The 23,360-nt window shown below is 42.4% G+C and overlaps 1 protein-coding gene across 2 annotated transcripts in view; it reads left to right on the top strand.

Moving 5' to 3' along the window:
- The window catches only part of Map3k7 (mitogen-activated protein kinase kinase kinase 7), a 51,495-nt gene extending 35,058 nt beyond the window's left edge, over nt 1–16,437 (top strand). For both annotated transcript variants that reach the window (XM_052176175.1, XM_052176176.1), the window contains 4 exons: nt 5,673–5,778; nt 11,366–11,427; nt 12,456–12,571; nt 15,139–16,437. In XM_052176175.1, the coding sequence (XP_052032135.1) occupies nt 5,673–5,778; nt 11,366–11,427; nt 12,456–12,571; nt 15,139–15,319 (465 nt within the window). In that variant the 3' untranslated portion in view covers nt 15,320–16,437. The remainder of the gene's footprint in view (nt 1–5,672; nt 5,779–11,365; nt 11,428–12,455; nt 12,572–15,138) is intronic.
- Nucleotides 16,438–23,360: the final 6,923 nt, after the last annotated feature.

Here is a 23,360-nt window from a genome sequence, read left to right on the forward strand (position 1 = left end):
AGATCTGCATTGCTGTTCATCACAAAAGGAAGTCAGGACTGGAACTCAAGCAGGTCAGGAAGCAGGAGCTGATGCAGAGGCCATGGAGGGATGTTCCTTACTGGCTTGCTTCCTCTGGCTTGCTACAGCCCAGAGATGGTACCACCCACAAAGGGCCCTCCCGCCTTGATCACTAATTGAGAAAATGCACCACAGCTGGATCTCATGGAGGCCCTTCCCCAACTGAAGCTCTTTTCTCTGTGATAACTCCAGCCTGTGTCAAGTTGACACACACAACCGGCCAGTACAGCACTCTTATAGAGATGTTCTGTGGTGCTCTGTAGAGAGCCTTTAGCACCATAACAATAGTAAACCCAGCTTTCTTCTACCAGTGTTTTGCTGGCAGCCATTGGCTGGAGACTGACAGTACCAGAAATGCCCCGTCTTGGTAGAGCTTTTTCTGCACCCAGACTGCAGGCAAGTTCTAATGTATCTCTGACTGCCCTCAAACCATGTAGCAAAAGATGATCTTGACCTCCTGATTCTCCTGCCCCTATCCCCCAAGGGCTTATAGGTGTTTACCACCACATCCTGTCTACGTGTGGTGGGACCAGAGCCAGGCCTTTCTTTGTGCTAGGCAAACACCAACCCCCACCCAGTACCAAGTCTTTTTCAATCAGACCATACTTAATTGATAATTTTTCTTACAGTTGGAGAACCACAACTAATAGTACTGCTGTTTGTTAAGCACTTGCTTTGGTTCCGGGCAGACCCTTAATGGACACTTCGTGTCTCTACCCTAGACATTGAACACCTGTTTTGCAGATGGGTCACTTGAGTTTCTGTCTTCCACTATGCTTTCAGTTCCTGTTAAGGGAGTTTGAATGCAAGTCAGCTTCAGTGGCACACTATAAACTATCGTTCTGTCTTATGTCACAGGAGTGCCGATTAGCTTAGATGGTAGAGTGCTTGCCTGGGCTCTGTCCTCAGCACCTGGAGAACTAGATGTGGGGATAATCCAGTGCTTGGGAGGTGGAGGTGGCAGGAGGATTATATGTTCAAGCTCATCCTTTGTTCTGCATGATGAATTTGAGACCAACATCTCAAAAAACAAACAAAATAATCAAAACTACATGTTCTTTGTACTGAAGTGATCCTAGTGAATGCTGAGTGCTATGGTTTCTAACTGTCTAATTTCATTATTTAAATAGTTTCCCAGTGATGATTAACTATTACATCACTGAGCCAGACTAACCTGTAATAAATACCATAATAGTGAATCTAGACGGTTGACTAGATGCATTTACTTGTTAAACCTGGAGGTGAACCGTCCTGTTTCACTGAAATGATGCCCTGTAAAGTAGGCCTCATATCCCTTTTGGGATTCCATCCGATATACATCTACATTCCACAGTGACGCAGTTCCTGTTACCTAGAGACTCCCACTCACGGTATGAACCCAGCATGCTCCGTAATCACCTGAGCTTCAGCAACCTTTATGCAGCTAGGCACTAGAATATAAGAGCACAGGCACACCGTAGGTGCTGATGTGTTACAGGCCTTCCACCACAAAGGTGAACATGCCTGCCAGAGCTCTGGGTGATACTCCTTCGTCTTCGTGATAGTATCCTTGCCGCCCAGATATGAAATGAAAATTGCACTGGGGAAGCAGTTAAATCTTACATTCTGTTCTGTCGGGTGAGGTCGGATGGGAGGGTCGAGCTCTGTGGATAAGAGCTCCTGATGCCCTTGTGAGCTCAAGGCTAGTGTGTGCTATATAGAGAGGTCTAGACTCATAAAACACAAAGCTAGCTAGAATGGTGCAAATCTCAGACTGAAATTGTCTATGTTTGGATTTAAGAGCATTTCAGGAACCGCTGTGTGTGCCTGGGACTGCCCTAGAGGAAGTACCCATTTACATCCACTGTGTCTGGGCTGTAAAGATTGTAAGACAAACAGCAGCCCTAGTCCCTGTTTTGTGCTTCTGTGACTTCAGTGATTAAGATTCTAAAAGGTATGAATGAAAGGCTCTCAGATGTGTGTGATAGCGTCGAGCATGGAAGTTCTTGATTTAATGGAATTATTTTCTGGTCTTCCAGATGAGACATAAAAGCATAAGCTTTATTTTTGTCTATAAAATCACTTTCCACCTCGGTTCATAAACACAGAGATAAGATTCCAGCCAAAGGCCAGTCACGGTCTGTGTCCTGCTGGCAGGCCACCCCAGGAGTTTATATTTGACTTACATTCTTTTGCTGCCCCAAGTTCCCATGTGGCATTTCTGTCAGTTGTTGCTCTGTATCTATGAACTCTAGTTTATGTAAGACGAGGGTAGACTGGGAATGTCTTCAGGAAGAAGCCACTTGAAAAGCTGTCACAGTTGGAGAGCATTTAGGGCCATGAGAACTCTTCCAGCAAAATGTGAAGAGCGGTTCTATAAAGTTTGTCCATGATTGTTTGGGAGCTGTGATGTAAGTGAGCCACAAACTAATTTTTAATGTCAAATGTTACTCAAATTTCTTAGTTATGCCTTAGATTTTTTCAGATACTTTTAAGAATTACAGTTAATGTTGTTTTCGAGAACTTTAAATTTTCATACTAGTTTTTTTTTTCTCTGCCTTTGAGAAGTTAATTTGTAGAGGAATCTTTGATAATAATACAGAGCATATCAGGCCCAAGGTTTTGTAGGAACTGAGTATAACTAATATTCCAAGGAATTTTCCTTGGGAAACATCCTTGTGATACCTTATAGGCCTGGTTTTGAACTGGGGAGGGACAGGTTAGTGCTGTGCAGCCCTGCATGCTCTCAGCTTGTTTACTAGTCATTTCGCTTCTAGCCACAGCTTAAAGAACAGTGTTCTTTCTCAAGGCCTTTAATGTGCCCTCATTTGACTGTTATGTCTTGGAACTTACTTAAAACTGTGGTACTAATAAATGGTGGAGCAGAAGCTGAGACTCTGAGTGGGCAGAGACCCAGGCCTTACTGCCACCCTCCACAGCCTGAAGAATTAGCTCCTCTAGACTTTAGGGACATCAGCTTGGGCCAAACCAGGAATTGTAGTTTTGATGCTGGAAAAATTGTAGGCCTAGCTCTCAGGAAAAAAGCTCACATTCTTTTAAGAATGCTGCAGAGTAAGACATCCCCAAGTGTGGATGGGGCTCCTGCAGGGGCAGTTACAGTTGTCTTAGCACTAGCCATATGGACATATGGTTACTCTCAAGTTAGAGCTCAAGGTTAGTAACAATCCTTTCTGTTTCTTTGTTTCTCTTTGGATAAGCAAGATTATAGGATAGAATTAGAGGCGCCTTAGATGAACCCCAAGCTCCTGATGTATAAAAGGAGATTGGTATATATCTTTTTCTGTAAGTGAAGTTTCAGGCAAAATGCCTAGGAACCTTACGGCAGGGAAGGGAGAAGGGTGTCCATTGCTGCATCTCTGCTGTGGAGAGGCTCCTTCCTGCTGGACTTGAGGGTTAGAACTCCCCTTCCTTCTTCCATCCCCAAGATGTTCCCTGCCACAGAACACCTCACACCAGTGCTGCTTCTTAATTTGTCTGCTTTGAAAATATATTCTCTATTATTAATAACCTGTTAATATACTTAGAGTGCTTTGTTACATGCTTTATCTTTTCCATTTAACGTCAGTGTTTTCTAACTTTTCACATTTTCATTGTTGTTTTAAATGGGAGGTGTGGGTGTGAGGAACGTGCAGGTGCTTGAGGAGGCAAGGCGTTTTAGATCTGAGGCTGGAGTTTCAGGCACATGTGAATCACCTGATGTAGGTTCTGAGATCCTGACCTGGGCTCTGCAGAAGAGCAGGGAGAGCGTGCTCTTAGCAACTGAGTCATCTTTCCAGCCTCTGGTTTTTAACTTCTGTAAATTAGATTTGTCTCATGATCACATTTAATTCATCCTTACTGATTGATTGGGGCTTTAATTTTTTTTTCACTTATGTGTTTGTCTCTGTGTATGTGCATTATGCATGCTACGTGTGTGTGGGTCCCCAAAAAAGGCCAGAATAGTACATCAGATCCCCTGGGGCTGTGAACCTCCTCAGCCCTCTGGAAAGTAAGTCCTTAGGAGACAGGAATCACTTTTAACCACCATGCCATCTCCACCCCCTATGGTTGGGGATTTTGCTTTGTTTCGTTTTGTGTTTTAATTTGTAGTTTGTATTTGTTCCTTTTCCTAGTAAAACTGGACTTATTTTAGTCTCTATCTTCTTACCATCTTTGAAGTGGGATACATTTCTCATCATGGTTGTCTTTCTAGGTTAAGAGTTAGGTCAGGCTACCGAATACCTTTGAGATTTTAATGTTTGTGCCCAGCCTGCTTTCCCCGAAGAGCACATGCATTTTAAAAACAATGTTCTTGCTTATTCTGGTTTTGTTATGCCATAGATTAAATTTCTGTGTTGTTTGGTAGTTTCGTAAGTTCATTACTGTTTTCTTACCTACAGTTTTCAGTATGTAGATGACTAGCACCCATTTTTAACAGGATTTTCCTTAAGATAATTGTATTTTGACCCTTTGGTCCAAGAAAAATTCTTGTTAAGTAAAGTTCCTGTGTAGACATTGCTGTCATGGAGTTTGGGTGTAAGGTGGGCGTTATCATTGCAGGTGCGTTCTGAACCCACGCTTCACTTATGCGAAGGCTGGCTGGCAGCTCTCTGCCAGCATTTTCTAGCTTCCGTGGTGGCTGTAGTTCATGGTTTGTGAGTGTGTGTGTTTCTGAATTTGAGGGGTTTTCTTCCAGATTTTGAAATATATGCATATATGTGATGGGTCACCTGGGTCCCGAGGCCCAGACCTGCACTTGACAAGCATTTGTTTTCCTGTACAGTGGGCATCCCCTGCAGGTCACTGATGGCTTCAGTGTGCTTGTGTTTTGACTATGGCCTGTCACATGAGGTACACAGTTTCTACTTGGGGCATCTTGTGAGCACTAAGTTTCAGGTTTCAAAGCATTTCTAATTTCAGATCTGTTGACTTAGGGACACTTCACCTGTAGCTGCCATTTCCCTCTGGAGGCCACTTCTATTTTTTGCTTGTCTATTTTCTGGAATTTGGCCGTATCTGACCATGTGGAACATGGGACGTGGCTTTGTCTCATTTCTCATACTCTCCGTGTATGCTCAGTTCTGTCTCCCCTTCATTTAGTGTCCCTGTACAAGGGACTTTCATGATCCTCCTGCTTCTGCCTCCAAGCGCTGGTTACAGCCGGCTGCCACTGTGCTGGGCTTGCCAACTGCTTTTGTTGGAAGGTTTTACATTTTTTGCTCGTTTTCTCTTTCCTAAGCCTTGGCTTTAGGCAGGGATGTAAGCAGTCCTTCTCATCGTACAAAGCATCGGGGGCTCTATTATTACTTCCTCTCAGCAGAACAGACAGTCCAGGGTTGTGACGTCTTGGCGCTGGCAGCTTAAGGACTCGCGTCCGCTTTTGCTCTGTGGGCTTTGTTTCTCTCCTTACTCTCAGCCAAGCTATAAGTTTTGAAGCGATGCGGTGTACACATGAATAGTGAATTTGATATACATTGATTGTATGTACTTAGAGTGCTGTTTTCAGGAGTCTTGGGCATCTACTAGGAAAAGTGGACATTTTTTGCCTTATTGTATGTGAAGATGTGCCTTGTAATTCTTTAAAAAAAAGAGAGAGAAAAGTGACACCCTTTTCTCCTGCCATTTCTTCACAGGTGAGCAGTAGGTCATCCAGTCCCAGTGTCAGAATGATCACTACCTCAGGACCAACCTCAGAGAAGCCAGCTCGCAGTCATCCTTGGACCCCTGATGATTCCACAGGTGACCAGTCTAGTTCCTTGTAATACAAAATTAAGTGACTTGAGAGGCATTAATCTTTACAAAGACAAGCATGATGTCATTGTTTCAATTTTCGTGTCTATAAAATCAATATGAAATAAGCACGTATATTAAAAGTATATATTAAAAGTAGTCAGATTTTTTTCCAGTTCAGATACGTGTTCTCTGTGATTTTTGTATCATGATCGTTCCTGTTCCTGTTGGACCTTTACAGTGACTACAGTTCCCATATCGGTAACAATAGCCATCATCATCTTTATTTCACTTTCTACTTTTTATTATTACTTAATGTTTTATACATGAATATGGTATATTTAGACCATATCCAACCCTATTCCAACTCCTACCAAATACCTTCTCAGCTTTGTTTACTTTCCATTGTGTGTATTCCTGTTTGTGACTGTTGTGTGAGGACATTTTCACAAAAGTATCTCATGATAATGAACATACCTTGCACCTTTCTTTTCACCCACCCTCCTTCCTTTAGCCCTAGTTGTTCCTCTTAGACAATTTCACTTCTACTTTGATGTCTTTTATACAGAATTGATTCTATGTATCTGTGTAAAGTTAAGGAACCACAAAGGAGAGAAAACAATACTTTTCTAAGACTAGTTTAACTTGTTTCCAGTTGCATCCATTTTCCTACAAAGGACACACTGGAAACTATTGTGTATGCATGCCTCCTCTTCTTTACCCTCTCTTGCTGGCTATGCTGGTGAATTCTGTAGCTCAGCTGTTATGAATAGTGCTGCAGTAAACATGGACGTGTAAGTATTGCTGTGATGCAGTGAGCTTCGGGTAGATACCCAGGAGTGCTTTTTAGTGTTTGTAATGTTTTGAGGAACTTCTGTGTTGATTTGGTGCTGGTGGACGAGTTCACATTTCTGCCAGCAGTGCCCGTCAGGGTGCTTTTCTGGTGGCCGAGACCCCATTGACTAGTGAGGCTGAGCACTTCATGTTTCCCCATAAGAGTATCTTCACAGTTTCGTGCATGTATACAGTGTATCTTGAACATCCCCAGCACATTATCCTATTCCTTTTGGATCCACTCCCCAATGTCCCTTCCTCCTTTTGTCTTCTTTTTTATGACCCACTGAATCCAGTTACTGTTTCCCAAATACCCAAGGGTTTGGGTCAGTCACCAAGCATGGCCAAGCTAACAACAGCCAGACCCTCCAAGGAGAATGCTTGTAAGTCCCCGTCCTCCAGCTGTCGGTTGTTCAGCTAGGGTGGGCCCTCATGAGACTCCACATCTGTGCTGGTTTGTAGACTGGCTTGAACCTGTGTGGGTAGCCACAGCTGCAATGGACTCATGAGTGTAATGCCTAGACCCTGTCCGTCAGACAGCATTGTACAGCCTCCTGGAGACCCTCTGGTTCTTGCATTCTTTCCTCTTCCGTGATACTTCCTGAGCCTCACAGGTTGTCAGCACAGCTGTCCCACTTAGGACTGAGCGCTCACACTTACTGATTTTTAACACTTTAACCAGCACGTGCTCGCTTCCCCCTCCCCCCCCCATCTATAGGAATAAATATCACTATTTAGAAGCAGAATGACAATATGTTAATTTAGCAGGATAAAATTAGGCTCCCCTCCAGGACCTGACCTAATCAATGCTGATTTTGACCAGGTCATTTCTCATTATACAAATACATACCATTTGTATTACTTCTCTTGAGAACTGTCTAATCATTAGTCTGTGTACTGATTTGATTGGCTGCTTGGATTCCTCAGAGTTTTTTATTTTTTGTTTTATTATTTTCATTCTAAGTATACAGATATACAGGCATGAAAGATTCACACACACACACACACTCCGTAGACTGTATTTAACTTGTTAGTGCTGGTTGCTTGGTTGGTTGGTTGGTTGGTTGGTTGGTTAGTTGGTTGGTTAGTTGGTTGGTTGGAAGGAGGAGCAGGATCTCACAGTGTTTATGTTACTGTCTGCCCTCCAAACAGGGTCTATGGTAGATGCTGTGGGCTTCAAACTCACAGATTTGCCTGTCTCTGCCTCACAAGTGATGGGATTAAAGGCCACCACATCCAGCTTAACTATTTCTTTTGCTGTGAAGAAGCTTTGGAATAGACCTCTCTTGTCCACTGTTTGTGTTATTTCCCAAGGGTCAGCCTCTGGTTTTTAAGAACACAAAATATATGCCTAAGTGAAGAAAAAAATCTATTTGGCAACTTTTCGTAGCTCATGAGAAACTTCATTTCAAATGCATAGACATTTGAAAGCCTTTTAATTTATTAAAACTCCAGAGTGAATAGCTGAATTTGTCATGATGGCAAATTAAAAGTACCTGTCCAGAGGGAGGGATAGAGTTTCATTATAAGTTCACAGAAGTACAGTAATGCCTTAGCACACACCTAGCACTGCATCGAAGGAAGAGCTTGTTCTGCGTATCAGTACATCAGACGGGAAGGTGCTCTCTTAAACCATGGAAGAAGAAGTCACTGGAAGTTAGGCAGGTGGTGATGGCACACACTGTTAATCTCAGCACTCAGGAGGCAGAGTCAGGCAGATCTCTGTGAGGTCAGGGCCAGACTGGTCTACAGAGAGAGTTCCAAGGTAGCCAAGGCTACACAGAAACCGGTCTCAAAAACCAAAAGAAAAAAAAAAGTACCAATTAAACTGAATTTTGAAATTAGTTTTCTGTCTTCACAAACTAAAATATGGTTTCAGTATTTATAGATACCTTGTGTGGCTTAGTCAAGTTTATAGTTTCATTTTAAAAGTTAAAGGAGCAGCTTCCCCCCCCCCCATATCATATAGTATAGAACTATGTTTAGCAAGGGGGGGGGGGTTCTCTCCTTTGGGTAAGTTAAACAAAAACTCCCCAAGATTCCTGTGTAGTGGTACATAATGAAGTACTCTGGTCATTGGGGTGACACCAGCTGCTGTTGTTGGACTGTTGTTGTTGTTGTTGTTGGGCTATTATTGAACTGTTGATGATAATGACAGTGGTGGTGGTGGTGGTGGTGGTGGTGGTGGTGGTGGTGGTGGTAGTGGTGGTGGTGGTGATCCCCCTAAACTAAGAGACTATTCTCCCTAGCATTGTCTTGGCAAGATTTCCTAATTTCAGCCTAGACTTGTACATGTGAATCAAAAATTTGGCACATCATCTGTTCATAGGAGGAAATCAGATCTCTTTAAATGTTGCTATCTGCTGTTGTCTACACATGTAAATACAGATATCCTTCTCCACAACCCATGTGGTACAAGTTATACTGCAGCCTACTAATCACTAGATGTTTTGCCTGGGCCCAGGCTGCAGTACCCACTGAATATTTTCTTTGCTTTGAAATAGTTGCAGCTGTGCTTCTACATAGGATAGGTTATAAAGAACAGATGAGTAAAGCCTTTTCCCTTTCCTAGATCCAGGAAGTAACCATAGTGTAAACATAAGATAAAATAGCATAAATATTAAGACTTTTCATTTTTAAATTGTTCTGTATGCTTCCAGAGAAAAACTAAAGGACATAACAATTTAAAATCTTATCAGATGAGTACTCTTCTGTTTCAGTTTACACTCTTATGGCTGTAAAGTGAGATATATTCCCCCAGGGCCTAGAAACTGCAATATCTAGACACAACTTAGAATTTACAGAGACAGTCTCACTTTCTTCTGTGCCTAGAACTTTGCAGTGATACATATAGACATAGCCCATTCCTGGTGAGCAGGCTTAGAGTTGTGATGCACAGTACCTGAGCTTGTCATGTGGCGTGGTGAGCTGCTAACTTTATAGTATATGCTAAATGTTTAGTAGTTAAGACACAGATTAGTTAAATAAGACCTGAGGATCTCTGTGGCTTTCCATACTCTTCAGTCACACATCAGGGAAAAGAAAACATCCTCAAGAAGTATGTCATAGTTACTTTCCTGCTGCCGTAATAAACAATAGGAGATCCTTGCATAACCAAAGCATCTTATTGGGAGCTTACAGTTTCAGAATATTAGAGACCATCACCATCATGGTGGAGAACACACGGTGGCAGGCGCTAAAACAGCAGTTGACAGCTCATAATCTGATCCACAAATAGCCAGAGAGAGACAGACCCTGGAAATAGCACAAGTCTTTTGAAACCTCAGAGTCCACCCCCCCCCCCCCCCCCCCAGTGACATACCTCCTCTAACCAGGCCGCATCTCCTAATTCTTCCCAAACAGTTCACTGTACCAAGTAGTCAAAAGTATGAGCCACATTCAAACCACCACTAAGGGATTACACCTATAAAGAAATGTTGATGCTAACCTCTGTTGGGTTTGGAAAACACAGAAATTTTGCCTCACTTAAATTAACCAAAACAAGTGTGAGTTTTAGTGTTTCACGAAGAGGTCATGTTTAACTAGTAAGTATAAAAATAAACTTTTATGCAGTAACTATGCTGTCTTGTGACCAGTTGAAACTAGAAGCTGTATTCCAACTTTGGCAGAAAAGAGAAAGTGAAATGCCACTTGTTGATTTTTAGAAAAATGATGAAATCCAACGAAGAACCTTAATTAATGAGCCAGCTCAGTGCTATTGAAATATGAGCAAGTTCTACTTTCTTCTGAGGTGCTTGTGAGAGACTATGTGCTGGCACAGTGGGGGGTAGTGCTTGAGGGCTTGAGAGGAAGAGCAAGGGAGGGGAGTGTTTGAGTTTGAGGAAACTTCAAGACTGCTCAGTCACCCTGTAGTTAGAGGTCTAATCATTTGTCTTGTCTAGTGGAAAGCAAGGTTGGAGTGGGTCTTCAGTGGACCCAGTGCAGCTTCTCCATGGTCAGCACACGTGACCTTGCTGTAATCCACCCCAGGCTGTCAGTGAGAGGGCACTTGTCTGTCCTCTGCAGGCCTGTAATCCCAGCACTCTGGGAGGCAGAGGCAGGCGGATTTCTGAGTTCGAGGCCAGCCTGGTCTACAGAGTGAGTTCCAGGACAGCCAGGGCTATACAGAGAAACCCTGTCTCAAAAAAAAAAAAAAAAAAAGATTGGCTGGTGTAATTCTCTAGTATAACTGTTTGGAATGTGGTGATAATCCAGAGTTCTAAATGCCCTTTGTGCTCTGTTGTTTGTGTAGCCCTCAGGCTGGGGGAGGGGGGTGGTCTGCATCTACATCAGCATCAACTGTAGAGAACCTCTGAGCAGTCTAGAACCCTCACTCTTGCCTTTCTTGTGTACACATGCCGACAGTTGAGCCAGCCTCCTGGGAAACTGAACACCAGGAAGGAATGTGGGCCTGAGTGGCATAGGATCAGCTGGGACTGAATTTAAGACAGGCTGTGTGTCCTGTCGTGTCTTTTTGTTTTTAACTAAACTCGGGCCTGTGATCTTTAATATAGAGTGTCCTACTCAGTTTATACCCAAGTTAATTGTAGCCCATGCTTGTGTTTTAATATACAAGATCACGTGTTCCCCTTCTGTCCTTCAGAATTCAGAACCAGACTCTGTTCATTACCAATAACAGTAACTTTTATTTAATAATACTCAGGGAGAGGGATAACATCTCATCCTTTTTTCCTACTTGGTATCAGCAAGTGAATGAATAATCCTCATGAATTAGTAAATGAAAGGAGTGCTTTCATTCCAGATACCAATGGCTCTGATAACTCCATCCCAATGGCGTATCTTACACTGGATCACCAGCTACAGGTAAAGAAGCACTCTCTGCTTTTCCTCCAGAAGGAGTTAATGGCATTCACTAGTTCTACTTTTAGTTGCCCACCTTCAGCTTTAAAATCTTGCCCGACAAGGTGCTCACATCTCTAATCCTAGTACTTGGGAAGGAGAATCAAGAGCTTCAGGGTTTCAAAGTCAACTTCAGCTACAAAACAAGATCACCCTGAACCACAAGAACGCTGATCTGAGAATCTTTCTTTTTCTTTATTTTAAAGTTTACTGGCTTAGGACTGATATAATTTTATGTTGTTATCCTAACAGTCCTTTTAAAATCGTTCCCTCTCTGTTGTCAGACTGCCACATACAGCATTTGCACTCCCTGATTTTCAGTGTATTACGATGTAAAGTTCACGAGCTCCTTTCTATTTAAGACATCCTTAGGTTCATGATGACTGAAAGTATAAGTAAGTAATGTGTTTTAACAATTTTTTTGAGTAGAGAATTGTAAGCATCTTGGGAGCCAGGCCACATGGAAAGAGAGACAATCGCAGAGCTGTCCCAGACAGCCCAGCCCAGTCCCTTAAGAGAACGCCCTTTAGTATGTTCTACTCTGTGCAGGGAACACCATGCCAGAGCGTCCTTCTGCCCCCTCGGCCATTTGGAGCTGGCTGGCAGGAGCACAGGGGTCACCAGGGTACCGAGCAACACAGAGAACAACTTTCAGTGCATTTGTTCTAGGGCAGTTTGTGAATGGATGAAGCGCATTCTGATTACCCTAACCCGCTCACCTCTGGTCACACGCCTACCTCGTCACCCTGCTACCACTCCCCCATCAGTCCCTTTCTGACACCCACATGTCTTATTTCATTGTGTCACACGGTCTAACCTGGCTCACTATGTGACTGAGGGTTTGGCACCGTTCACTGGCCTGGTGGGCTCCCCAGCTCCCTTATTTCGCTCACTTTGCTTTAGAACTAAAAGAATGCTTCATAGTCTCTGCCTTGGCCGGCACCTTAGGCAGACACTAAGGTTTAACCTTAACACTTCTGCTTCCTTTCCAGCCTCTAGCACCATGCCCAAACTCCAAAGAATCCATGGCAGTGTTCGAACAGCATTGTAAAATGGCACAGGAGTATATGAAAGTTCAGACCGAAATCGCCTTATTGCTACAGAGAAAGTAAGTCCCCCTTTTTTAAACAAATAAAGGAAGAAGAAATTAAAGTACTGGTATTTTGGATTTAAAATGTATTGAGATAGGAGCATTATTTTTAAAGACTTTTAGAAATTTTTGTCTTAAAAGTCCTAAAATTAGTTATTAAACATAATTCTAGGGGCTGGAGGATGTCTCAGCAAACTAAGCATACATGTTGCTCTTCCAGAGGACCACACCCACCCTGACCGAGCTCGCAGTCACCTGTAACTACTGCTCCTGGGCATCCATCCTTCTTCCAGCCTCTAGGGCACTGAGCTCATTATGCACACACACACACTCACACACATATGCACAAAATTAGGCTATTGTGGTGGCACATGCCTTTAGTTTTAACACTTGGGAGGTAGAGGCTGGCAGAACTTTGTAAGTTTGAGGCCCTCCTGAGCTACACAGTAAGACCCTTTTCACAAAAATAAAGTTAATGAATAAGTCCAAAACTTTAAAAGTATTTTCATAGCCGGGCGGTGGTGGCACACGCCTGTAATCCCAGCACTTGGGAGGCAGAGGCAGGCAGATTTCTGAGTTCGAGGCCAGCCTTGTCTACAGAGTGAGTTCCAGGACAGCCAGGGCTATACAGAGAAACCCTGTCTCAAAAAAAACAAATCCAAAAAACAAAAAAACAAAAAAAAAGAGAAAAGTATTTCCATGTAGGTTTATGTTAAACTATAAGCACCCTTTAGCTGGTTTCATCTAGAACTCATCCTTTTGATAGCAACATCATACAGTGCTAAGGAAAATAAGCTGGTCGCTTACCCACATTTATGCTGTCAGAGGCTATTTAGAGTTACGACTACAAAGGTTTATTGGTTCTCCACTAAAGGTAAGGTAATGTGTTTTTTTAGCACTCAGTTGAGTTTGCTCTTGGAGACATTTTGTCTGCCATGGTCTTGTATGTTGAATAAAGCAAGGTTACTTGTGACAGGGCTCTTGTTTTGTCTCTGTGACTGTTTTGGGGATAATGTTATAGTCACCTGTGTTTGTTTTTCAGAGAACCATCGAAACTGCCTGCCTTCTGTTTTTAAAAGCTCCTGTCTTGTTTTTAAATAGGTGGTTTGTTTTGTTTTGTGTAAGAGGTTGGCATTCACTTTTCTTAAGCATGACCCTTGTAAAATTTTAGACTTGTGAAGAATGACAACTAAAATGTTGTAGGGGAAAATATGATAAATAAATGTATATATGGAAGTAGAATTCTTACAGTAACTGGCACTGAAGTAAAATTTCTTGTTTTCCAGAGTAACTTGTACTGTGCTTTAGAAAAGGAGACTAGGATAGTGAGGTGGTTCAGTGGGTGGAGGCACTTGCAACCAAGCTGACATCTCTAGAACTCACTGATGGGAGAAGAGGACCCTCTCCTCCCCTCACCCCATTTGTCCGCTTCCCTCCACATACCGTAGCATGCATGAGCACACATGCACACGTGCATGCACGGTCAATAAATAAATAATAGAAATGTAATGATGAAAGAATAAGTTTGGAAAAGAGGAAAATAGTATAGTAATTTAAATGACTGTATCTTAAAGATACCATGCAGAGGAAGTTGAATATTATGGTCTCAGAGCTGGAGAAGCAGCTGCGGACTTCCTGGCACTTTGTATTTGGAGAGGAGGCCTGCTATGATATTTCCGTATTTAATTTTCCTTGTCATACTTTAATTGCGTGAGCGAAGAGAACTCTGCTAACAAAATAGAAATGTTAGATACAGGTGGACATAACACTTGTTCAGAGTACTTGCTTTAATTTTTTTAGTAGTTATTGTGTGGGCAGTGGCTGTGGACAGTGTGTGTGTGTGTGTGTGTGTGTGTGTGTGTGTGTGTGTGTGTGTGTGTGTGTAAAACAAAAACAGCTACTGGTGGGAATCTGTTCTCTCCTTCCACTGTGTGAGTTCCTAAGACTGAACTAATCACCAGGCATGGTGACAAAGCCTTTACCCACTAATCATCTCACTAGTCCGAATACATACTTGAAATGGTAACTATTAAGAAATTACTTTTGATTAGAAGATGTTATTATTCATTTGCACCCAGTACTCTCACTTTAGGGCTAATATTTAATGTCCTCAGAGTAAAGGGACTTGAAGCTTACTTGCCTTTAAGAATGAGGATCTTCCAAAAATGTTTGCAGATGCGGTTTCTGCTGTGCCACTAGAGCTATAGTTAAGTAGGACTGTCGTCAGAGTCTGGATTGGAGGGTATTGGCCTGTAGAAGTGAAGCATGAACTGTGACACAGTGCTGTCGTCTGGAACTGAGCCCCTGTTGCTTCCTTCCTACCAAAAAAGAAGCCTACCTAATAAAATCTTCTGAACCTTAGAGCAGTACTTCTCTGATCGCTGGTTGCTTAAGTACTTGCTGAAAGGGCTATGGTTCTTCTCTGTCTAAAGTAGATGAGTAGGAGATGGGTTCCTTTCGGTCCTGGGATCATATTGGAGTAATATACTTAAGCTGCAGAATTATCTAGCTTCCTTCATCAGCTCAAATGTGGGTCTTCCCATCTTCCCATCATATGTAACGTTTATCGTGTAATTTGTTTATAGGCAAGAACTAGTTGCTGAATTGGACCAGGATGAAAAGGACCAGCAAAATACATCTCGTCTGGTACAGGAACATAAGAAGCTCTTAGATGAAAACAAAAGCCTTTCTACCTATTACCAGCAGTGCAAAAAACAACTAGAGGTCATCAGAAGCCAGCAGCAGAAACGACAAGGCACTTCATGATTCTCTGGGACCTTTAAACTTTAAAATATGCAAAGACCTTTTTTTAAGAGAAGACAAACCATTATAGCAGTTCGTGAGTGTGAGCTTTTTGGCGTGTTCTGAATGCCAAATGCCTCTATTTGCTGCATTTGTTATGTCAGTTACTTTTCTTCTTATGGTGGATACAAAATCTACTGTCCTGTTGCATCAGATGATAGCACCTGTGGCTTGGGAAGGAAAGCGTTCTCAGCTTCAGAGCACATGAAGTGAACTTGGCCGTATATGCATGCTCCTGGTGTGAGCTACCCAACAGGTGGGGTATCGCACTGGCTACTGTGTGCAAGCATTGTCCTTTCTCTGTAGTAAAGGTGGGACCTCAAGAAGTTTCTTCATAGCGCTCATCTCAAAAATCTGGTATTTTTTTCCCAATACATGGTATGCTCCAATGTAAAGACAGGGTACTAAAGTAACTGGTGGTACATTACAGAGGGACAGAATGTGGAGGCTGAGTTCAAAGACAGGGTTTTGTGCCGACACATCCTGGATCACTACTAAGTGTAGTCCCACTGTTTATTAAAGGTAAGTGGTGGCAGCTGTGCGTAGGAACGCCCATTTCCGGATTTTTATAAGGTGAGCATGGTCCATGAGAGGCTGAAGAACATGCTCTTTTACTCCCTAAGGGTTTTCACATCTGTGTGAAGACAGAAGCTTTTCTGACTTTTAATATTAGTAGCAGATGAAATTGAAAGATCATGATGTAGCTTAAATGATCCTTCTTGTAACCATTACTGAATTGTTTTATGATATATTTGAAGAAAATTGAAAAATAATGGAAACACAAATAATTGGCCCAGCTAAAAAAGGCTTGAGCTTAGATATCTGTTATACCAAATAAGGGATGAAGCAGGCAGATCAGGAGACCTGAATAAGGAAGAGAAAGAAGTAAAACTAAACCCACTTTTCATAGATATTTGGAGGATTTGATTCCTCTGAGGTCATTTCTGGAATGCCTGTTGCCTTCCCATGCCTTTAAGAGAATTTGAACACTTAGAAAGAGAATATTTATATTGTTAACAATAAGTTTACCGCCAACCTTCAAAATAACTTAAAGGTAATAATAAAATGCCATTAAAAATAAATTCCCTAAGATCTATTTTTTCAGTCCATGTTAACGCATTTTGATACCAGTCTTTTAAATGGATGTCTTTTAAATCAGATGCCATACTTGTAAAGAGAACATTTGGAATGGAAGGATGGTCGCTGTGGTCCTTAGACATACATCTAGCTCCTGCTCGGTTCCCCATGAGCACGGGAAGCTAGCGATGGTGTTCTTTAAGGCTAAAACAGATCACCTTTTTTCCTCTGAGTTTTATAGTGAATCCCTTCTGTATACAGTAAAGGTAAAGGACAGTTTACAGCAGCATGTGCCTTCCTCAAAACCTGTTAGTAGAAAGCGCCTGTGAGCTAAGTGTCTTCTTTCACTGAAATAAAAGATTATATTCCCAAACTCAATGTCCAGCTCAGTGTTAGTAGTGAAATAAAACTGACACAGAGAGCTGTAGACTGAGACCAGGTCCAACACCGCCTGCTGCTGCTGCTGCCTGTGCGTCCGTGTGGCGCTCCGCAGGAGGGCCATGGTCTGTTACACCACATGGTGAAAGCATCCGGACTTCCCAGTAGATTCCATATTACATGGATGCAAGCTCAGTTCTAGCCAGTTGTTGTGCAAGATGTATGTTCTACAGCTAAAAGGAAATCTTGTCATCGTCATCTGTAGTCACTCAAAAGTATTCAAACAAGCAAATGGAAAAAAATGTTGGATTTACTCATGGTACCAACGCTGAAAGAGTGTTGCCCAGTTGGTTGCCTGTGTATGTATGCTCAGTTCCTTTGGGTTTCCTGCTGTGCTCCTTACAGCCTTAAGTGCACTGCCACACTCACATGCATTGTCACAGCGCCAGCTGTCCCTGACAGTGAGCATGCGTCCGTACTTGAAATCCGTACCAGTTTCCTCAGTGTCTCTTCCTATAAAACCTTCAAATAACCAACATACCAAGGAGCCAGACGTCACGAATTCTTGTTCTACAGTTTATTCAGTCCTCAAAACAGGCAGCCTGACAGGTTTATAAATTGATGTCCAAGAACCAGACAGTCCTGCACAGACACTAGTGGCCGTTTGTTCTCATTTCCAGGAAAGGAAGCAAGGTTGTATAATGTGGAGTCCTCAGCAGTAAAACTGGGTTGAGTAAAAGTCAGTTAAGAACACCATACTGCCATACTGAAAACAGCTGCTTAAAATTCTTTGCAAAATGGTTGGTAATTTTTTGCTGAAGTATTTTTTAAGTAGGGAATGTCTTTTTCCTTCAGATTTCTGTCATGCTCCCAAGTCTCCCAAGCCTCCTCCTGCAGTCAGAGGTTACAGGTGGTTTTGTTCCCCCTCCCTTGTGTGTGTGTGTGTGTGTGTGTGCACGAGCTACCACATGTGTTTAACACTCCTCTTAACAAGTTAGTAAGTTCTCTCTACTTTTACTCCTGTTCAAGTATTTTCTGTAAGATATAATGCAGAAATTCTTGTGCATACTGTGTAACTGAAGGAGGCTTGTTTGATTTATTTTTGTTTTTAATAAAATTCAGATTGTTATGTCAGGCTGGTATGTAGGATTGGTAGCTGGCTTCTCTGCGTGACTGAGCTGTGTGTTTGTCCAGTGCTGTTTTCCTCATGCAGACAAAGAGCTGAATCACCGTTTCCTAGCATACTCAGCATGATGTACCATAATCGGGCCAGAGGCTGAGTCATTGGGCTAGAGAGTCGGAGGCTCAGCAGTTACGAGCACTCACTACTCTTAACTCAGACTAGGGTTCTGTTCCTAGCGCCCACACGGAGGCTCACAACTCTGCAGCTCCTATTCCAGGGGAGCTGACTCCTTAGGTTCCCGAGGGTTCCTGCACACACATGGTGTGTATATACTCATGTACACACACATTATTTAAGTGAGAAAAAAATCCTCTTCATTTTTTCATAGTTCTTCATTTTTATGGAGTACAGCATAAAAGCAATTGACTTCTCATTGCTAACTTCTTAATGTTTTTTCTAAGCTACAATAAGCATTTATATCAAGTAACCCTCCAGCTTATAGATAAGGACACACATTTTTAATGATATCTATCCATTAGTTGCCTTGTTTCTTCAGTATTGATAAGCTAAGCTACTATTATTAATGCCCAGATCCTAATGTCAAGACTGTGCCCACTGTAGAAGCAGCCCCTGTAAGAAGCTGAGGGCTGGTGTTCCTGAGGTGAGCATTTGTCCCTGGATTTGCTCCTCTACCAGCTCCATCTGTGTAGGTGGAGTCACTGGTGTGGACTGGCCACCGATCAGCAGAGGAAACATGTCCACACCTCCTCAACCCAGATATCTGTTCTGGATGACTGCCATGCTTTGAAGCACCTGGGACTGGGAGGGTGCTTCGGTGTCAGCGCTGACTCACTCCCTCTCCCACCTGAGAGACAAAATGCCCAAAATGGAAGGATAAGGAAAGCCTACTGGGCCAACTGAAAGAAGATCCACTCAGCACGCAGGAAGCGAGTGAGCTGTGGTCTGAGCCTTGTCATCTTTGTAGTGATGCTATTTTTCTATTAGGAAGTCTTATAATTTAATTAAGGCATAATTTATGTACAATAAACTACATCTGTTTCAAAGTATAGTTTTCCTCAGTTTTGGCATATACATACACTTATGAAACCATTCTAGCAGTCGACATCCTAAATATGTCTACCACATAATCTCCGCCATGGCCGTTTCAAGGTCAGTTGCCCCCCTTTAAGACTCCATCTGTAGACAACCCCTGGTCTCTGCTCGCTGTAGAGAGAACATACAGTGTCTAGTCTTAAATGAAGTCCTGTCCTGTGGATTTCCTCTTTTAAGCTCTAACCCTTGATCTCAATGGCTTCTTTTTAATTCCTTTGAGAGTATTTTCTAATTAATTTCTGGTAATACTTTAAAGTCAGTGTTAAATTTTAAAAGAAACTTTTAATTTTCGAGAATGTGAATGTGATGGGTGTGTCCTGTTTCACTGCACAGGGTCATAGTCTGGAAACACTTTAGATCATTTTATATTTTTTTTATATAATCTCAAGCCTTTGCTTACAAAATGTCACTCTATTGTATGGAGTATGTATTTTTTAACTGTATTCAGTCATAGGAAGCAGCATGTAGGTAGGTCCACGTTACCCTCTAGTATATTACTGTTAGATGGTGTAACGTTTAAGAATGTTTGGTTGAATTTTAAATACCCCCTGATTGCTAAAATTCCTAAGAAAAAGGGCTAGAGAGAGAGCTCAGCAGTTAAGAGCACTTGTTGCTTTTACCGAGGACCCAGGTTCAATTCCCAGCACCTACATGGTGGCTCACAACTCCATAATTCTAGTTCCAAGGAGATACGGCACCCTCTCCTGACCTCCATGGGTACCAAGCATGCACATGGTACATATATATACAGGCAAACAAAAGCATTCATACAAAGAAACTATAATTAAAAAAAACTTTACCTAGGAAAGACTTACTGTATTATAAAACAATGTTTAGAACTGTTCAGTGGCTATGCAGAGAGCCTTAGGGTATTTGACATATCTCATACAAGTGCCATCTGTGATTCATGACATAGTCATACACAAAAGTACAGAGTTCTTAGCGCATGTAGGGCTGGCCCTAGTCTGCATTCATGCCCAGCTCTGCTGTTTCTGCCATGACCGGGCCATGCAGCCCTGCCAGCACCAAGTTTCTGTTTAAGGGAACTGGCCTTATCAATCATTTGTGGCAGTCTTTGAAATCAGCTTCCATGGAATAATCTGAGTCTTCTAAGATTCCAAAGGCCACTTTCTAGGAAGCTTCTCCGAGAAATGAGTAAATGATTCCTGGTGATTTTAAATTTTCAAGTGAGGAACTTCATTCTTTTGTCCTAATTCAGTGATTAATGATAACCTCCATACGCCAGAAAGTAGTCACACGGTTGCTTTAGAAGCATCATACATTACTAAGTGCTGAGTATCTATCTTCTGGAAAGCAAAGGAATTGACAGGATGTGTTCATTTTTAAAATTGTATGTATATGCCTTATTTTCAGTTCAAACATTCTTCATAGGAATAGAAAAAGAATCTTCCCACCTGTGGGTGGGCAGGTGTCACAAAGGACTTGAGATGGCCTTTAAGGAAAAGCTCAAAGGGGTAATAGTGGCAAAGAAGGGGAGCCTAGTTGTGCACCAAGACACTCCCTTGGGAATAGTGGTGCACTGAGAAGAGGGGCTCCTGTGGGCACACTGCAACAGGACTAAAGGTGAGTCTGCAGTCACCAGAATGGAGAACTCTGCCTTTCTGTATGGGTCCAGTTTAACCAGTTGCCTCCCACTCCAGCCGCTGTGAATTCCCTGCTGTGCTGAACTGCCACCTGGAGCTATGAAACCAAAGTAAATGTTTTCTTCCCTAAGTAGCTTTTGTTGGGGCGTTTTATCACGGCAACAGCAAGGAAAATCATAATAATCAGTGGTAAGTGTAGACACGTGCCAATAGTTTGAGCACTCTGGAAACAGGACAATTACTGTGAGTTTGGGGGTTATCTTAAGCTATAAGTGAGGCCTTGCCTCAAGCCAATAGATCAATAAAAGATTTGGGAGACATATACTACTCCTTAGGATATACTCAAAGGTATATCCTACCTTTCAGTTTCTTACCACAGAGATAGTTGCTTGGCTGGCTTCATTGCCTCTCTATTCACAAAGCTAAAAAATGGAAACATCCTAAATGGTATTCAACTGACGAATGTGTATAATGAAATACACATACTATGTAGTACTATTTAGCTGTAACAAAATGAAATAAGGTTTGCAGGTAAATGAACTGAGTGAGGCAACCCAGAGAGACAAATGCCAGGTGTTCCCTCTTGTTTGTAGATCCAGATAACCAAAAGTAACCCTCAGGAGCCAAAAAGGTAAAAAGGACCACGTGGAAAAAGGAGCTCAAGAGGGCATGATAGAACAGGTGCTATGAAGGAAGAAATTGGAAATCTTGGGGAGAGGTTAGAAGCAGAAGAAGGAAAGCTAATACTAAGGATGTTTGAAAAAGCTATAGGGAAACTTAAGTTTGAAATACGTGTGTGTATGTGTGTGTGTACACATATATACACATAATTTAAATCAAAGTTATGCCACATGAGTTGGTAATGATTCCTCTACTGTAGGACTCTATCTCATTTCCTGGCACCTCCCCATCAGGAGGACCCTGTCACCAAAGAACAACCTGCTGGACCAGATCACACATTTATGACACATTTGTCTTCACATAGACATGTTTTCTCTAGACTTCAAATCACTTTATAGGCATATAAGTATGTCTTTAAGTGCTCAGAAAATTCACAAGTCTTCCCAAAGTACTTGTACAATTTCATAATTTAACAGAAAATGGTAATCCTAGTTGGTTCCTCCATCACCTTGCCAACATATGGTGGGATCTTTCATTTTATTTTATGTGTATTGGTACATAGCCTATATGTATGTCTATGCATCATGTGTGTTCCTGGTGTCCACAGAGGCCAAAAGAGGGTGTGGGATCCCCCAGAAATGGAGGTACAGACCTTTGTGAGATGCGGTGTGGGTGTTGACCCTAGATCCTCTGAGTAGGCAACCAGTGCTCTTAGTCATCACTCCAGCCCCCGTCTTTTTAACCATAGCCATTCAAATGGGTGTTATTGTGTCTTATTGTGGCTTGGATTATGTTTTTGCCTTTTGAGAATTTCATGCAATATATTTTGATCAACTATCTTCCCAACTTCTTCCCGATCCCTAACTCCTCATTTACTGTGGTTTTTGGCTTGCATTTCTTTAGGGCTAGATGAATCTTTAGTCTGTGAGTATAAACTTGTTATTTAAAAGGTGTAGGGAGCTGCTTGCTCCCGCGCCCTTAAAATGGCGCGGGTTTCAGCTTTCCGCCTTCCCACTGGCGGGCTCCCTGTCATAAACAAGTCCTTATTTGGGTGGAGCCTGTTGAGTCTTGCGCCTTCCACGTGGATACAGCCTATCAGCAATGCCCACGTGGCTAAGCCTGATTGGCTGGCTATTAGTATTTAAGGGCTGGGCTGATTCCCTCGGGGGTCAGAAGAAGCTTGTACAGGGATCCTGAGTAAACTGCTTGGAGAAGATCTTCCTGTGTTGCATCATTCCTTGCTGGCGAGGGTGGTCGCGACAACTGGTGGTGCCGAAACCCAGGAACTCTCCTCGTTGGGGGGGAGGGGGGGCGGTTCAACGATCAGAACTTCTCGAAGTCAGGGTAGTGCACTGGTAAGTTCCCAAGGTAAGTTGGGACATAAGGGACCGTGAAAAGCGAGTAGCCTGCTCCTCTCTGTAGACAAAGAGGGAGTGAAAAGTTTGAGGAAAGCAATCCAAAAGTAAAGTCAGCGGTCTTGCGGACCGAGGTTTAAGTTCACGGATTAGCGACCTAGTGAAAATTAAAGGGTTAATTTACCTTTAAGGGGAAAATTAAAAGGTTAATAAACTCTGATAGCAGTGTCCTACATTTTTGCCTGCATTCTTTTTTGGGGAGTCGTGTTCTGGTTTTGCTGACCGATGTGCACCCCCGGTGATCACAAGTAAAAGGACTTAGAGCCTTAATTTTTAAAATGGGGACCTCACAGTCTCATCCAATTTTTCTGGCTCTTCAGGAGCTGCTTTTATCAAAGAATTTAAAGATCAAGAAATCGACCTTAGAGAGATTTCTTAATGAATGTGATCCCGTGGCACCCTGGTTCACTGTTTATGGCAGCCTAACGGTCGCCTGCTGGGATAGGTTAGGGAAGGATCTGGACTTTGCCTGGGATTGGGGCACACTCAAAGGAGGAGTAAGACCTATTTGGAAGCTTGTTAGGGGCTGTTTAGTAGATCAAAAATGCTGTAAGGCTGTAGAGGATGGACAAACTGCTTTAGAAATCTTACAAGAGAAAAGATCAGAAAAGGCAGAGAGTGTTAAAAGAAAAAGGGGCATTGGGAAATTTTTACAAGGAAGGACTAGCCCAGTT

Source organism: Apodemus sylvaticus, chromosome 3 (assembly GCF_947179515.1).
Source record: "Apodemus sylvaticus chromosome 3, mApoSyl1.1, whole genome shotgun sequence".
Classification (NCBI taxonomy): Eukaryota; Metazoa; Chordata; class Mammalia; order Rodentia; family Muridae; genus Apodemus; species Apodemus sylvaticus.